The 13,104-nt window shown below is 34.1% G+C and overlaps 1 protein-coding gene across 1 annotated transcript in view; it reads left to right on the top strand.

Moving 5' to 3' along the window:
- The window catches only part of Pdzd8 (PDZ domain containing 8), a 77,209-nt gene that overhangs the window by 57,176 nt on the left and 6,929 nt on the right, over positions 1-13,104 (top strand). The window contains exon 4 of the mRNA XM_046450025.2: positions 9,739-9,901. Coding sequence (XP_046305981.1) covers positions 9,739-9,901 — 163 coding nt within the window. The remainder of the gene's footprint in view (positions 1-9,738; positions 9,902-13,104) is intronic.

Here is a 13,104-nt window from a genome sequence, read left to right as displayed (position 1 = left end):
CTCTATGGTTCAGCATCCATGAGTTCAATGCCTGGTCCAAAAAAACTTGTGTGTATGTATGTGCATATGTACACATGTAATTTTTGTCATCATTGGAATGGCGACATCAAATTTTACTTCAGCAGAAATATATTAGTTGACGGATTCTTTTTTATTTATCTGGCTTACAAGTTAAAGAACTATTCTAATTTATACCTTTATGAATTGGTCAAACTTAAATGACAGGCCTCTGAAAAGTTTTGTGAGAGTGATAATTTTTCTGCCAAGAGATAAAAGCAAGACATTGCCATGTATTGATTTCAAAGAGTTATTTTTTCTACGAAAAGGATAGTGTGATCGTATGCATTCACATTGTGAATTTTTACTGGTAAGAGACAGTTTCAAAGAAGACAACTAATAAAAATAGTATCTCCTTTCTTCTGTTAAGAGTGATGGAAGTTGGGGCTGGAGTTGTAGCTCAAAGGTAAAGCACTTGCCTCATACGTGTGAGGCACTGGGTTCAATTCCTAGCACCACATATAAATAAGCAAATAAAATAAAGGTCCATCAATAACAAAAATATTTTTTTAAAAAAGAATGATGGAACTGAATAGTAGTTAATTTAGAATTTAATGTGGTCCTTGGGAACAAGGTATACATAATTTATAAGTAGTTGAGGGAGGGTGCAGGAAATATTTGTTTGCATCTTCTATGCATTTAAAAGAATAACTGGTGTTTAGAAGTAGATTAGACTAATACCTTCAGAGACTTGGCTTTTATTTCTTTTTTATATGTTTCCTTTTTTTATTCTAGAATCAAGTTTTAGTGACTTCTTGGGATAATAATTTATTGGCATATACTTTTTGTTTTGTTTTTGGTACCGGGGATTGAACTCAGGGGGCACTCATCCACTGAGCCACATTCCCAGCCCTATTTTGTATTTTATTTAGAGACAGGATCTCACTGAGTTGCTTAGCACCTCGCTCTTGCTCAGTCTGGCTTTGAACTTGTGATCCTCCTGCCTCAGCCTTCAGGGCTGCTGGGATTACAGGCATGCACCACCACGCTCAGCCTGGCATATCCTTTTAATCCATTAAGTCCCAAATTTTAAATTCTCAAGCATTTCAATGAAATTGATAGGTACATTAAAATGTGTTGGAAATCAGAATACAGAGCTTATATTAGTTGATACAATTATATTTTTATTGTATAATTGCATATTATATAATTATGTATCATATATTATTTAAATTTTTATGGATTTTTCACATCTAGAACCAAGAGACAAAAATGGATTAGGCTGGGCATGATGGTGCACACCTGTAACCCCAGCTACTTGGAAGGCTGAGGCAAGAAAATCAAAAGTTCAAGGCTAGCCTGGGCAACATAGTGAAACTCTGTCTTAAAATAAAAAAATGTTTTTAAAAAAGAAAGAAATAGCCTTTTAAATAGATGTTGAGTAATACTACTCTTGTTCTAACTCAGCCTCTTCTAATGAAGCCAGATGTTTCTTGTGTTACCTTATACCCAAGTGTGTTTGGGGAAGGAAGGAATAAGAAAATTAATATGAACAAAAACATGCTTCGTTTTGTGTTTTCCTAGTACTAATGGTGTTAGTAGGATAATCAGTTGTGACTTTTAAAGGTTACCGGAATGGTAAAAGAGGAAATCTAGTCCTAGATCTTCAACAACCTTATTGTTCCCAGTTGGGATGGACAATAAGCTAACTATTAGTCCCTAGCCTGGTGTAATTTTCCTGGTAATCATAAACAAATTGAACTAATACATGAAATGATCAGAAAGTTACATTTCCGATACATTCTGTGCCAAATAGGTTGTACCTAGAAGTTCACCTTAAAATTAATAAGATAACTTATTTAGTTTAAATTTAGTTTTTCTCGATTATAATACAAAGTTTGGAGACATACCTTTAATATGCTAAATATAATTGCTTGAAACTTTTATATTTCAAAAGAAAGCCAAGCAAAGTTGATCAATACATTGTCAATACATTGGTCCATCAAAAACAATGATCTTTAGTTACTGACCTCATCAGTGGATTAATATATTGATGGATTAACTACTTGAAGACTTTCATGAGAGGTAGTGTAGGAGGTAGCCTGTGTCAACTGGCCTAATTTTGTTGAAATTAAAAGGTAGATTTCTACTGGAGTTCCCTATTGAGGGAAGTCATCACTTGGAAGCATGTTCTTGGGAACTATTTGTTGTCCCCAGCCCCTTCGGCTTTCTCTTTACGTCTGGGCTTTTATGAGACAGTCAGTTTTACTCCGCCTCACCTTTCTACCATGATGTTCTGCCTCACCTCAGGCTTAAAGCAATGGAGCCAGCAGACCAAACTACAACCTCTGAAACCTGAACCACATCTTTCATCCTCTAAGCTATTTTCCCTCAGGTATTTTGCAACTGCAGTGGAAAGCTGATTAACACACCTCCCCTTACTTGTATTAAGTGGCTCTTATTAAATCACTGAATAATTGCAGTAACTTGCACATGCCCTCCTTTCCTGCTCCTTTGAAGACAGAGAAGCTCATCTGTGTTCAGGATTGTATACCTTTGTGAAAAATTCAGTTTTATATTGGTGTCATGGACATACATGAACTGATTATTATGTTTTATATCATATTTTTCCCTTCCTTGCATCACTATTCTTAAAAAAAAAGCCGAGAAATAGTTCTTGTGAGGTAATTTTGAGAATTTTATTTGATGAAAGTATATTTAAAATATAACTGATCATAGTAATTTAGTGTTTTTCACTTGGTGATCTTTTTACTTTTTCTTGGATTTTTTATTTTTCATTGACGTTATAAGCCAGTGTAGGAGAGAACAGTTTGTAAATAAGAGAGTTCGAGGACTGGGGTTGTAGCTCAGTGGTAGAGCACTTGCCTAGCAGGTGCAAGGCCCTGGGTTTGATCCTCAGCACCATATAAAAATAAATAAATAAATAAAGTAAAATAAGAGAGTTACATCGATGTGCTATTAAAATATATCCTCTTGTTATCTAGCATATAAAATGATGTTCATCCATGTTAGTTAGAAAGGGATGGAAAAGATAATGTGTTGTCCCCCTGCCAAGGGGCTTCCAGCTGTGTCTTTAAGACTAAAAGGCTGTCAGAGTGTGAGAGCTCTTAAAGGCAGTCTTGTTGTTATTAAATTGCTCTTTCCAAGACAGATGCACAAACAGCTAGAATTTTTTAAATGGTGACTGGCATCAGTGATGAAGTTAAACACAGACTATTCACAATCTTGTATATAATGACCCCTGTGAGTCAACTAATGCAATTTTATGTTTAGTTAGCATGTGTCACAATTCTTGGTAATTAATAGACATTTTTGTGCATGTCATAGAAATAGTATTTCTAACTCCAGTAGAAATCTACCTTTTAGTTTTAACAAATTCAAGCCAGTTGACACAGGCTAAGCCACAGAGTACATCCTACCTTTATAATTTATTTTTAGCTTTTCAATTTAATAAACCAGCATTTCAGATTAATAAGATATTATATATGACAGTGTCTAGCACAATGTCTGGCAAGCTAGAAGCCTATTAGAGAAAATCAGATACACACTAAAACTAGTGCAAGCAAAAAAAGTACTTACCCTAAAGATACTAGGGTGTTTTCTGGACCCCAGGGCAGCCATCTGGTGATTGAACCCAGAGGCTCTTGACTACTGAGCCACATCTCAGCCCTATTTTATATTTTATTTAGAGACAGGGTCTCACTGAGTTGCTTAGCACCTTGCTTTTGCTCAGGCTGGCTTTGAACTCAAGATCTTCCTTCCTCAGCCTCCCTAGCCACTGGAATTACAGGCTTATGCCTCCGCACCTGGCATAAGTGATACTGCATGGTGGTGTGGGTTAAGCTCTGCACACCTTTAAGCAAGAATACAGTCAGGCCTTAGAAACAACACTAGGTACAATGAAACAGACACTAGGTACAATGGCATATGCATCTAATCCTAGCAACTCAGTTGGTTGAGGCAGGAGGATCATAGATATGAGCCAGATTGGGCAATTTAGCAAGACCCTCAGCAACTGACATGCTATCTCAAAATAAATTATTTTTTCACAAAACTGGGATACAGCTCAATGGTTAAACACCCCTGGGTTCAATCCCCAGTACAAAAAAGAAAGAAACTAGAACAGAAGACCAAGCCACTTTGAGCTACTACTTCTGTTTGCTTTCTCTTCCTGGTTACTTGGATGTTTGAAATCTGGAGACATTCTCCAGTTCCTTGTGAGCTGAGTAGTTTATATGGCTTGCATCACTACAGATTTAGATTTGCAAGGTCCATAAGAACACATACAGATTCCTACAGCTATAATTACATTTAGAATAAAGAGAGATTCAAGAGATCGTTGAGTCTAAATTCAAACCATCCCGGAATTCTGGTTCATTTTGATCAGGTGTGTGCCTCTGAACCATCAAATGAGACAAAGCAGTGGAACCAGGTTTATATGAGCATGATTGTTCCTGCTGTAACATATGTGGGATTAAAGGATTGCATGGATCCCAAAGCCAGAGAGGGCTTAGCAAACATTGGTGTCTATACTAAGCATATAGTAAGTGTTTGATAATTGTTATATATTTCATTTCTTATTTCTCTTATATGGTGTCACTTATGCTAGGCATGGTGGCATATGCCTGTAATCCCACTGGCTAGGGAGGCTGAGGAAGGAGGATCTTGAGTTCAAAGCCAGCCTGAGCAAAAAGCAAGGTGCTAAGCAACTCAGTGAGACCCTGTCTCTAAATAAAATACAAAATAGGGCTGGGAATGTGGCTCAGTGGTTGAGTGCCCTGAGTTCAAGCCCCAGCACACACACCCCACACCGACCAGAAAAAAAAAAAAGGAGGAAAGATGGAGGGAATGAGTGAAGTTTAAATATCAAAATATATATTTTCTGTAGTTGATGAATAACAAATAGGAGTATAATGTATTAATTAAAATTACAGAAAGGTTATTATATAGTAGAACTAAAACAGTGCTACAGCTTTATTATAACTTGGGGAAGGGGGAATATTTGTTAATAGTAGGAAGTCAATACGTTGCCTAAAATTTGATATATTAAGAAATAATAACATATACATATATTATCTAGCAAAAAACAAAGGGTAACTTAAAGAACAACCAAAAACAGAGTTTTAAAGTAGTTGCTATGGTGGTGTTGGTATTGGTAATGGGGAGACAGGACTGTTGTTCTTTAAATTACTTTCACTTATTTTTTAATCACATGCAAATATTTGATAAAAGTTTAAATGGTCTAATTTTTTTCCTCTAAATTTAACAGTATTAAAATTAAAAACTTGGATTTTATTTTGGTGGCATTTTTTTTCATAAACATTTAGTTCTTGCTTCTAATTATATGTGGCCTAATCCTTTATAGTCTGGTAATACTAATTATCTATAATTAAGAATTATGCATTTTATTAACATAAATATTTAAAATGAAAAAAACGAAGGGTGATCTGAAATAATGATCTGTGTATTAAATATCTTAAGACAAAAATTGTTATATGCCTTGGAATGATCCATGTATAGGATGCTGTTATCTACAGATGTTTTTTTCCTCCCTGTACAGTCTTTATGCTTTCCCTTTTTTCATCATGCTGTCACTTCCTGTACAGTATTGAATTTTGAAGTGATAAGAGCAGAAATCCTTGCTTTGTTTCTGATTCAGATAGAAAACATGGATTCTTTTTTTTCCACCTTTGAGTTTTATGTTATTTGTAGATTTTTGTAAATGAACATAATTAGTTTTAAAAAAATTTCCTTGTGTTTCTAGTTGGCTGAGGGCTTTTCTCATGAATAGATGTTGGATTTTTAAATTAAACGAATTTTTTGGCAGTTGTTAAAATATTTATTTGGCTTTCGTCATTATTTTGTTAATATGATAATTTACACTGATCAATTCCTGAGTGCTAATCCAGTCTTGAATTCCTGGAATCAATCCCTATTTGGTTATGTTTTTATTATCCTTTTTTAATATTGCTAGACTGTTTCATTTTTCATCCATGCTTGAATATTAGAGATATTATTCTATAGTTCTCTTTTCTTGTTATGTGTTTGATATAAGTGAATATTGACCTTAACCTATGATTTGGGAAGTGTTTCCTTTTTCTCTCATTCTAAAAGATTCCAGGTAAGATTGTTACAATTTCTTCTTTAAGAATTCACAAGTGGGGTTTACTGTGGTTTTGGCTCAGTGGTAGAGCGTTTGCCTGGCATGTGTGAGGCCCTGGGTTCAGTCCTCAGCACCATATAATGATAAATAAATAAAATTAAAGGTCTTGTATTCATTTGTAACTACAAAAAATAATTTAAAAAAAGAATTCACAAGTGAAGCAACCTAGACCTGCAGGGGCTTTCTTTGCTGGGGCATAGGGACTGACCTTAAAATTGTAAATTTGATGTATTCAGCTGATAATAGGAGTATTAAAATTTTCTGTCTTTGGTGGGTATTTGTTATTTCTATCTTTGAAGGAAATGTTTCCAGCTCATCTAGGCTGTCAACTGTATTGACATGAAATTGTTGTCCTATTGTGTTCATAGGATCTGTAGCATCTCTAGTGCTGTCTCTCTTATTCTTGATTTTAATAATACATGTCCTCCATCAGTTTAACCTAGAGACTTACCAGTTTTCTTTTATCATTTCATTGAATCAGATTTCATTGATTTCTCTTTTATTTTCTGTTTCATTGTTTCTTCTCTTTATTGTTTCCTTCTGAGTTTTGCATTTCTGAAAGTGGGAATTCATATTACTAATTTTAGATTATTTTCTCTAACATGAGCATTTAAAGCTGTAAATTTCCTCTCAGTGATTTAGTTATAATCACATTGATTATATTTTCATCATTTCATTAAACATATTTTCACTTTACCTTGCAATTTCTTCTTTGATTCCATGAATTATTTAGGAGTATGTTGTTTTACTTTTCAAACATTTAGGGTTTTACTAATTATGAATCATTTCTAACTTAATTCCATTATGGTCAGAAAATAGACATTTTACAATTTTAGTCTTTTTAAATTTACTTATACTTGTTTTATGGTCTTCCATATTCTGTAGGCATTTGAAAAGTGTATTGTCCCATTGTGAGGTGTATTGTTCTATAAGTGTCAGTTAACTCAAGGTTAATAATGTTCAGATCACCTGTGTCTCTGCTTTACCTCCCGGGTGGGCCCCCCCCCCCCAGTTATATTGGTTGTTGAGAAAAGGCTAGAGAATAAATTATACTTCTAATTGCAAGTTCAGTAAAGTTACATTGCAGAGAACATTCATACAAGGACAGGAGAAATCTGTGACCATATTTTACAACTTACTAGGGTTTATTTTAATGTTTTCTGTAGTCTTGTATCTATTTGAAATTTTCCACAATAAAATGTTATGAACAGTTTCTCAGGTAATACATCATGTTCTAGGGAATGCATATTATATGCTTCATCAAACATAGGAGAAGTATTTAGGATTTCTATTTCTGTTTATTGTCATATCATTTCAAAAGTCATGTTTTGTGTTTATATATATATATATATATAGTGCATGGTATATTCAATTGTCATGTATAACTTTAAAATATAGATATATATACGGGAGGTAGTTATGTGTTTTTTTTTCACTATTCTTGCTTAAAAAGAATAGTCTTAACTCCATGGAGATGTCAATTTTGTTCTAAAAGCTACGTATCGTTTGAATGGTCTTCTAAAGTTCATCTTAAATTTTATGATAAAATACAGTATTTCCATTTATACTCATTTTGAAGTGCATCATTCTATCAGATTTTTAATTAAAAGATATTTTTATACTCTTGAGTCACTTTTGAGACACTGTCCAAACTTAATTGGGGAAAGAGGGAATAAGTTAATATTTCCCCTCATTAATCTCTTTCTCCATCTGGAATGTTTACTTCAACTATCATTTGAAATGAAAAAGAACATGATTTATAGGCAGAAAATAAAGAAGCTAAATTATTCTGATACTTTTACTAGATTCAATTCATTTCTCAAACCCATTCCTCCCAGCTTCTATTCTACTTTGAAGAGCAAAGAGTCATAGAAAACACATTCTAAACCCAGTTGTTAATTTTTTAAATATCCAGTATTCAGACTCATACAAATTAACTTCTTATTTGCTACTCTTAGTAAGTTTCTGAATGTAACTAGAGATTTTACATTCTAAATTTCCTAATTGGCATTTTGTCTATTAATGTGTGTGTGTGTGTGTGTGTGTTCCTAGATTTGCAAGGATGTGTTCCTAGAGCTTTATTAACTGAAAAATATTTTATAAGATGATTTATTTACTAGATCATAAGGCAGGAATTCAGTGATGGATGTTTGGGGAGGTTTGATATAAATTATGTTTTTTATATGGGTTATCTTCGTGTTTTATAAACCTCTATGTAATTCAAACTTTGACCAAATTTCCTCTCCCACCAACATAATATAATTAAGATTTTCCTCAAATGAAAAAAAAAAGAAAAGAAACTTTTTAAACCCTATTAGCACTCAAATTAAAGAACAACTTCTAATAAGGGTTCCAGCCAACATCATTATTTAGAGAAACTGCATTTTAGCTAAGTGTGATTTATATATTAAAGCCACAGACAATGATATGTTTGGATATTAAGGTATTTGACAAAGTTCCTCATGACATACCCTTAAAGAACAGGACTAAGAAATGTCAGCTGGAGGATGATATAATTAGACTGATTTCTAACTGAGCACCATAAACACCAGTTGAATTCTTGACATCTGGAGGGTTGTGGAGTCCTTTTTTTTTTTTTTTAATTGGTGATTTGAATGGCATGCTTTTCTTCTTCATTCACAGATGATATTAATCTGGAATATGTATTCCTGATAAATTAGGTGACTGATTTGTTTAGAAAACAAATTCATCCTGATGAAGTAGAACACAGCATCTCATTAATAAAATAACTTAATAAGTTGTAAATGTAAACTCTTCCTTTGCCTTCCCTCCCAAAAAAGAAAACTCAAACTACACAGTCCACCCTTGGTATCTCCATCCCCAACTTCTTACCTTGTGACACCAAAATCAGCAGATGTTCAAGTCCATTATATAAAATAGCAGAGTATTTACATATAACCTATGCATATTCTCCCATATGCTTTAAATCATCTCTTGATTACTTATCTAATGTAAATTCTGTGTAAATAGTTGTCATACTGTAGTTCAAGTAATGACAATAAAATCGTCTGTACATATTCAGTATAGACACGTTGCGGGGGGGTGGTTCCCATTTAATTATTACCATTATATTTGAAAAAAGCAAGATTTAGAATTTTACTCAAAATATATCATTATATTAATAGGGTGTCTATTTATATTCACAATGCCTCAGTTTTGAGGCATTTCTCAATTTTCTATTAAATACATGTTAGAAAATACAAAATATTAACAGTATTTCTAGATGGTATGATTTGGAGTGGTTTTCTTTTATTTTGCCTTTCCACTTCCACATTTTCTAGAGTAAGCATGAATCCTTAATAAAACACATGGAAGACAAAGTGCTTGATTTTTTTCAATAACTTAAGTGTATGATCTGAGAATATTTTAACTTACATTGTTTCAATAATGATTTTTATCCCTCCTTTGACTGTAATTATGCTTACCATTGTGCAGAAGTCACAGTCATCTGTGGTGATCTCAGTGTGTTACTGTTATCTCACTCTACTACTGTGAATCCATTGAACCTATTTTTACTTTTTCATGCTTTATCAAAGGTTGAATTAATAAAAGGGAATTTACAAAGCGTTGGACTTACACTTCGTCTTGTTCAGTCAACTGATGGATATGCTGGGCATGTCATAATTGAAACTGTGGCCCCAAACTCACCTGCTGCAATTGCAGATCTTCAGCGGGGAGATCGACTCATTGCTATTGGAGGTAATGATGCTAATGTAAATAAATATTTAATATTTACAGAGAAACTAGAAAGTAGATGTGGAGTTTTTCTTGTCTGTCTTCTTCCTTACTTCTATAATAAGCACTTGTTAATTTTATTATGGAAAGAAATAAACTATTTTAAATGCTAGTTGGAAGGATACTTTACAAATGCATTTAAAACATATGCTATTTTAGTCCTAACATATAAATCATTAACTTCATTTTTAGACCACTTTTATGTAACTTCTCTAATTTTCCTTCTCTTCCTATCCTCTACTTCTCTTGTTTTTTAGGGTAAGTCAATAAGTTATCTTTTTTCATAATTACCACCATTACTACTATGAGTACTAGCACTATTGCCCCCATCCCATACAATTAGAAAATGAAGAGGAGAAGAAATATTATTCATTGTCCAAGAGGATATATCTGCACTGTCCTAAGGCCCCATATTGTTTGAAAAGCCAGCTGTTTGTTAGGAGGCTGTTATTTAGAGTTCAGCCTAAATCACTGGTGGAAAAATACATCACCTGCTTACTGCATACCTTTTTATCAACCAGATTATTAATAACAGCAACAAAAACTCCCTATTAATAGGATTACTTTCTTGTATATATATGTCTAAGCACAGCACAGCCAGAGGGGAAAGTCGAACCCTTTTCTAACCTTGTGGTACCTGGCTGTTATGGCTTGTAAGAGATTTCTTGAACACATGCTTGGTCACATTTGGTCCTTTAAGGGCATTGTGGTATGTTCTTTCACAGCTAAGACACTAAATAAGATACAGCAGTTCTCAAAGCAAAGAGCAATTATCCTTGGTTACATGTCGAAAAACTGTCTTTGGTAGGGTGACCAAAGACACCTGTAATCCCAGAGACTAGAGGCTAAGGCAGGAGGATTACAAGTTCAAGGTCAACCTCAGCAACTTTGAGAGACCCAGCTTCAAAATAAAAAGGACTTGGGAATGTAACTCAGTGGTAAAGTGCCCCTGGAATCAATTTCTAGTTCAAAAAACTAAAAACCTGTCTTTGGTTCAGTTTCATCATGACAAGAAAATAATGAAACCCAACTAAGTTAGCATTGTCACATGCTCTGATCATAGCCTAAGCAGCACTTGTCACACTTCCATGTGTATTCCTGTCATGTAGACATGTTCAAATATGTATTTGGTAGACCTGAGGAAGGGCCCAGAATTCTGTTTCTAACAACTTCCCAGATGATGCCAGTGCTACTGGTCCATAAACACTAGGAAGACACTAGGAAAGTCATAAAATAGCCCTCCGTTCATTATGTCAGCTGTCTAAAAAACTCTGCTAAACTCACAATTCAATATAATTTTTTTATGTTCACACATACCCTGTTTTGGTTTTATATATTGGGTGAAATTTTTTTTTTTTACTTTTTTATGTCTCTTTTAGGGTTTCATTTTAAATGACAGAAGTAGTGAATATCTGTAATTCAAAATAAATGACAAATAAATTCAACCAATACAAACGTATACAGAGAATAAAAGTAAAAATTGTTCCTTCAAATCTAACATTTATAAAAATATAACTTTTATTGATTAGACAGATGCAATAAACAATCATTGACAAAAGGTTTAAAGCATAACAGAAAAACTTTACATCTCTTTCCTGGCTTTTTTTTTTTTTTCTCCCTTAAGTACATCCTCTGCCCCAGTTCTAGGAAGCAAATTAAAAGCCTACAGTGTATTTTTGGTAGTAGGCTTTTTTTTTTTTTTTTTTAAATATGTCACAAACTTTACCCCATGTCAACAGCTATTTTTCGTATATTTGTAATTGATTCACTTATATGGATATATAAAAGTTTTAAGGTACTTAGTATCAGGGTATTGGTGAAAGTTGAAATAAGATTGGCAAAATGTTATAGCTAAATTCATTAATAGTCCATTTTACTGGTTTTATAGCTTTCAAGGATGTTTTAAGTATTCCAAAAGAAAAATCCAAACCTGAATGATCTAGCCTGGAGAGAGAGGTACAGTAGCCATCTCCACAAGCACCTGATGATTAGAAAAGAGATGAGACAAGGACAGATTTTTTGAGTCACAAATAAATGGATTTAGGTTGAGTTGAAGTTTTTTCCTGCTAAAGATCACTGGATGGATTTATTTTTCATTTATGTATATGTCAAACTGAGGTGTTCCTGTGACATAGTGTACTTAGAGAGAAGCATTAGAAGTTAAAGCTAGGTGAATCATGAAGAACCACATTAGAAAGCTCTGGATTTCAATGTGAGTTTTTTGGCCAAAGGCTTTTGAGCTGTAACTTTAGGAAAATCTGGCAGCAATATACTTGGTGATTAAAGTAGCAAAGGTCTGAGTGAGAGGTTGTAGTTGAAGACTGTTTATTTCCGTAGTTGAGGGCAGTGATCAGGAGTATCCAAACACTGAAAGCAAATGGACCTGAACTCTGAATTAGAATTGACAGATGAATGGATCTAGGGAGTCTGCTACTTCCAGGATTCAAATTGAGCTAACTGGGAGGTGGCAGGTTGATTCATAATAGTCAGGATAAGAGGATCAGAGAGTCACAGAAGGATTTTAACTGTGCCAAAAATGTAGTGCCAAAGAAGTATCCAGATGGTTTTGTCTGGAAGTTGGGCAGTAGTGAATAAAAGGAGAAACCAACCAAAAACAAATATGCTAGTTTGTGAACTATTAGAGGGGACCTTTGTACCAGGAAGAAAGCAAAAAAAAGGCTGAGAACTAATGACAGACAAACCTTCGTAGTGACTACGTGTAAAGGTCAAGTGTATATACAGAAAAGAAACCAGAGGAGAGATGATGAGAACCAGTTTAGTACAGTATCTTGAAAGCTAAGGACAAGAAAAGTTCTAAAGAAAAAAGAAGTAAGAAAAAATAAGTGAGGCTGAGTGTGGATGCACACCTGTAATTGGAGGAGCTCAGAAGGCTGAGGTAGGAGGATCCAGAGTTCAAAGCTAGCCTCAGCAAAAGTGAGGCACTAAGCAACTCGGTGATACCCTGTCTATAAATAAAATACAAAATAGGGCTGGGGATGTGGCTCAGTGGTTGAGTGCCCCTGAGTTCAATCCTAGTACCCAAAGGGTGGGGGGAATAGAGAATAACTGATAAAGCAAAATCCTGAAGGAGACAGGAGGGCAGGATCAAAAATATAAAAAAGGGATACTTCCTCCTCTGAAATAAAATAGTTACTGGCAGGGAGTTC

Source organism: Marmota monax, unplaced genomic scaffold (genome assembly GCF_021218885.2).
Source record: "Marmota monax isolate L192 unplaced genomic scaffold, Marmota_monax_Labrador192_F-V1.1 WCK01_AAM20220418_F8-fsc00004, whole genome shotgun sequence".
NCBI lineage: Eukaryota > Metazoa > Chordata > Mammalia > Rodentia > Sciuridae > Marmota > Marmota monax.
This window is presented reverse-complemented; position numbering and strand designations above follow the sequence as displayed.